The 4,699-nt window shown below is 43.3% G+C and overlaps 1 protein-coding gene across 1 annotated transcript; it reads left to right on the top strand.

Moving 5' to 3' along the window:
* Positions 1 to 877: 877 nt before the first annotated feature.
* On the top strand, positions 878 to 2,110 carry LOC147707067 (uncharacterized). Its single transcript, XM_086925622.1, has 2 exons — positions 878 to 1,442; positions 1,740 to 2,110. The coding sequence occupies exons 1-2, from the start codon at positions 878 to 880 to the stop codon at positions 2,108 to 2,110; spliced, it is 936 nt and encodes a 311-aa protein (XP_086781748.1).
* The last annotated feature ends 2,589 nt before the right edge of the window (positions 2,111 to 4,699 follow it).

Here is a 4,699-nt window from a genome sequence, read left to right as displayed (position 1 = left end):
CAATGTAATGAGTATGTAGGCTCTCAAGCACTCTAACACCATGCCTAGGGATGAGTAGTGCTGTAAAATACATTTAAACTAGTATTTAAATTATTTTCTGTAAACACTAGGACATTCTTACACATCTGAAATTCTTACAGTGCATGCAAATCTCTCATATACAAAAATGTGTTTTCTTAATTACATGTAAAGTGCTAAAAAGCCATGCCTTTGTTTCCTCTCCACTGCATTTGCATCACCAGATCGCTCCCAGCCAGGATACTTGAACAAAAGGAGGCCTAATGGCCCCTAAATTGGGACTTTGTTATGAACCCAACTGGAGTCTGAAGTAAGACAGCCACTCCCCGCCTGCAAGACAGTTGTTGCTGTTCGAAAGCAGACAATGTGGAGGTGCTGCTGAATGTGTACTGGTGTTTGCAAATTACACCGGGCGAGTTCAGAATTTATTAGTGGTGCTTAACTTCTTGATTGGGTGGATAGCGTCCAACCTGTGAAAATAGTGGTTGGACGCTGTCCACCTGCATGTCCCCCCTACTTGTGCCCTTCCCCTGATGCTCATCTTCGCTCAAACTCAAGTTATGCCGCTTTAAATATACTACAGGTTTAAATACTTTTATTGGAGGCAGTTGCCCCACAACATGCGGACTATACTTAACTCTTCTTGCATAAATAAGGGGGCAGATGTATCAAGAATCCATTTTGCGAGTCCGTAATTGCGATTTTTTGCGAATCGCAATTTCGGAATCTCAAAATGGGATGTATGAAGAATTCTGCGAGAACTGTGCGATTTCTTAAAAATTGCAGATTTTTTTGCGATAAATTTGCGATTTCTTAAGTAGCGAATTTCGCAATTTAAGAAATCGCAAAAACGGGAATCATGCAATGCAGGAACAGCCTGATGACATCACAACCAGGAAGTTCCAGTGATTGCCTGCACCTGCTACCCAGAGCCACACCCAGTGGCAGTTGGAAGAGTGTGCTGAGGCAGAGCAGACCTGTTTGGAGAGCAACGGAGTCACAGAAGGCACAGGAGGAAATGGCATTGGAAAAGAGGAAAAGAAAGCAGAAGTTTTCGGAAAAGGAGCAAGAAGTGCTCATTGAAGAAATGTTGTGTAACCATGAAGACCTGTTTGGTAAAAAAGCACTGGAAGTACCTGACTCCAGGAAAAGAAAAATCTGGCTGGAGATCCAGGAGAAAGTTAACTCTGTAGGAGTCACCACTCTCTCCATTGAGGAAATAAAAAAAAGGTGGTATGACATGAGACTCAGATCTAAAGAGAGACTTGCTGAGAGAATCAAAGAGGCAAACCAAACAGGTGGTGGAACTTCTGCTGTGGACCAACCCACACCCCATGAGGAACTTATTAAATCCACACTGTTACCTGAAAGTGTGAGTGGAGTGGCTACCATTGATAGCTCTGAACCCACAGCAACTACACAAGGTAAGATGAATGCAAATTGATTCCATGTATGTGTGCAAAGAATGTGCGTGTGTGTTGTGCATAAACTCTTAGTCAGATAAATAGTACTCCACTTACATTGTAAAACCAGAAGTGAGCAATGCATTATGGGAGTGGTAGTCCTATTGAGATTGTAACACTTATAATCATAGTAACTCATGGTATTTTACCAAGTAGTACTTTGGCATGCTGAAGCAGTGTAGTACAAGTAGTAGTCTGCTATGAAATCATTTAATTTTACATGAACACAAATTCATATTTCACACTCTACATCCACAGAACATACAAGAGAGTCCAGGACACAGAATGATTTTGAAATTTCTCCTCCTCATGTGACGTCAGATAATGAAGAGGAAGTCACTGATGCCCCTGTACAACATCTGAACATACACAGGAAGCGCAGACGTGTTGCACCTCTGGAACCAATGGGAGAGGAAGAAAATTCCGAAGTTGAATCAGTCCCCAATGAGACAATTACAGTGTCCTCTCAGGACGCACAACAGCAATCCCAAACTCCAAGGAGGGCACGCTCATTCCGTCTGGAGGCATGTGGGAGCAACACAGGACAAAGTGAAGGAGGCACAGTGTTCGCAGGCCTTGAGCAGAACATGCTTCAGGTGCAGCTCCTGCAACACAAGGCACTCAGATAAATTAATAGGCAGCTACTAAAATCTAACAAAAACCAGGAAAGCATGGCTGCTTCAATTGACAAACTCTGCGTGACACTTGTTAAAACTGAGAAAGCACGAAACAGAGCTGCACAGGCTGCGCAAGATAGAATGCATACATACACCAAGGCAATCAACAGGCTATGTGCAGTCCCCAGCAATTTCACACGGCGCAGTATCAACATACAGCGAGAATTAAGTGACTGCACACGTGCAGTGGCAAAGAGTGTGGACAAAATGACATTGGTTTTGGAAAGCATGCAAACCACCAACTCAGGTGCAGCCGCTCTACTATGCTCTGGAGAAAGCGAGGACAACTCCAGTAGGAGTAGTAGCAACCCTACCCCAACTAACATAATGGTGCAATGCAGAAGTGGTCGGCGTTCCACCACCGGACCTGAGCATGAGGCCATGCCTCCACAGGAGCAACATGCTTCCACCCACCAGCGTAAAAAATGACTTTGTGATCAATAACCTATGCAGCAGAAATGCATTGAGTAATTTTTTTCTTTTCTTTACCAAATATGGATATTTCATTTTACAAAAATTCTAAGAAATGAGTCAAACATATAGTACTACAGTTTGCATGTTGTGAATTAAAAGAACAATAGCAAACTTCAATTGGTGTATAGTTTTTTTCTTACCTAAAAACAATTACGTGTAATCTCTGTCCTTCTTTGACGGCCAGCCATGGCTCCTACTCCTGCCACTGCCATTCTTGGTGGAGGGTTATCATCATCATCTGATGAGTCAGAGTCACTCCCTTCAATGTCTGTGCCTTTGCGAATTACCATGTTATGCAGCATTGCACATGCTGTCACAATTTTGCAAGATGTCTCTGGATTGTACTGCAATGCACCTCCACTTTTGTGTATGCATCTGAAACGGCTTTTCAATATTCCAAAAGTACGTTCAATTACCCCACGTGTCGACCGGTGTGCCCTGTTGTACCGTCTTTCACTTGCATTTGCAGGATTTAAGTATGGGGTAAGTATGAAATCACGCACTGCGTAGGCACTATCACCTGCAAGTTAGAGAGAAAAAAGTAACTGTATGTCCCATTCCATGTTGATGGATGGATGTTTGCATGTGTGTTACTTACCTAGCAGGTATCCATCTCCAAACTGACCAGCACTAAGACGTCTATGAATTTCGCTATGTCTGAAGATGTAAGAGTCATGTGTACTCCCTGGAAACTTTGCTACAATGTCATTGATAATGTTTTTGGTATTGCTTATGATCTGGATGTTTAGGGAGTGGTAGCTTTTTCTATTCCGAAATACATATTCTATGGCTGCAGGTGGAGTGATGGCAATGTGGCTTGTTGTGCATTTGAGAAATATTTATGATGTTGGAGTCTACTTAGCATTGCATCCAGGAATACATGAAAAAAACGTGATAGGGCACTCTGTGACACTCCACCAACTTCTGCAATTACAGTTTGGAAAGAGCCAGAAGCCAAAAGGTGGAGTGAGCACAATACCTGCACATGTGTTGGTATTGATTGTGTTCTGCCTGTTGGGTGTGCCAAAAAAGGTTCCAATTCATTTATCAGGTCAAGAATGGTGTGAGGATGTAGCCTGTATTTTTCATAGATCTCCTCCGGAGTCTGCTGGAACAGCGTAGTGCGTATTCTGAAGATTCTCTCCTGTCTTTGTCTTCTCTGGGCAAGAGCTTGAATGCGCAGCCTCCTGGCAATCAGGTACAGTCCCGCCATTTTGGAAAGAAAGAAAATGCATTCTGGGAGCCTTTTTATATCATTTTTTTTTACCACCTGCTTCTACTTGGTGTTAATTGCGATTTCTTAAAATGCGATTTGCGATTTTTTCTTATATATTGATGCGATTTCTTGCCTTGCGATTTCTTATTTGCGATTTTCGCAAACTTAGCGAAATGCAATATTAGAAATCGCTATTTCTTCTGCGAAAAAACACTTCTCGCACACTAAGAATTCACAAGCATGCAAATTCTTAATATGCGAAATTGCGATTCGCAGCATTTGCGACATGCAAAACACTTGATACATCTGCCCCAAGGTCATGAAAATAACATTTGGAAAATGGCCACCAAGCAGAAAGGTTGTAAAACCGAGTGAAACTCAAAATACATGTTGTCAAAACTAGCAGGATGTATATTGTAGTCACACAAAAACAATTGTGATGGATGCAATATTCACCCATACATGTACACACCTGTCATCATCCATTGGCACGAATACTAGCACATAAACAGACACTAATGTGCAAAGAGCGCCATATGTACAGAGATCCATGAACACAGACCAACTGGCCTACAGGCATATGTGCATCCTGCTCAACACCCGCTCCGTCCACAGACATGCCATCGAACTCTGGAACCTCCTAGACGCCACAGCCCCTGACGTTGCCTTCCTCACGGAGACCTGGATGAACGCCTCTTCAGCTCCCGACATCGCCATCGCTATCCCAGAGGGCTACAAGATCGTCCGGAGGGACCGAAACGCCAACCAGATGGGAGGAGGCATCGCCATCATCCACAGGAACACCATCCGTCTCACGACCAGCATCGACAACACCCTGACCAGCGCCGAAC

The sequence above is a fragment of the Lissotriton vulgaris genome, chromosome 6, assembly GCF_964263255.1.
Source record: "Lissotriton vulgaris chromosome 6, aLisVul1.2, whole genome shotgun sequence".
NCBI lineage: Eukaryota > Metazoa > Chordata > Amphibia > Caudata > Salamandridae > Lissotriton > Lissotriton vulgaris.
This window is presented reverse-complemented; position numbering and strand designations above follow the sequence as displayed.

Coding starts and splice junctions, on each gene's coding strand:
- LOC147707067 (XM_086925622.1), top strand. CDS start 878: ATGCAATGCAGGAACAGCCTGATGACATCACAACCAGGAAGTTCCAGT. Junction 1,443..1,739: donor ACCCACAGCAACTACACAAG/GTAAGATGAATG, acceptor CTACATCCACAG/AACATACAAGAGAGTCCAGG.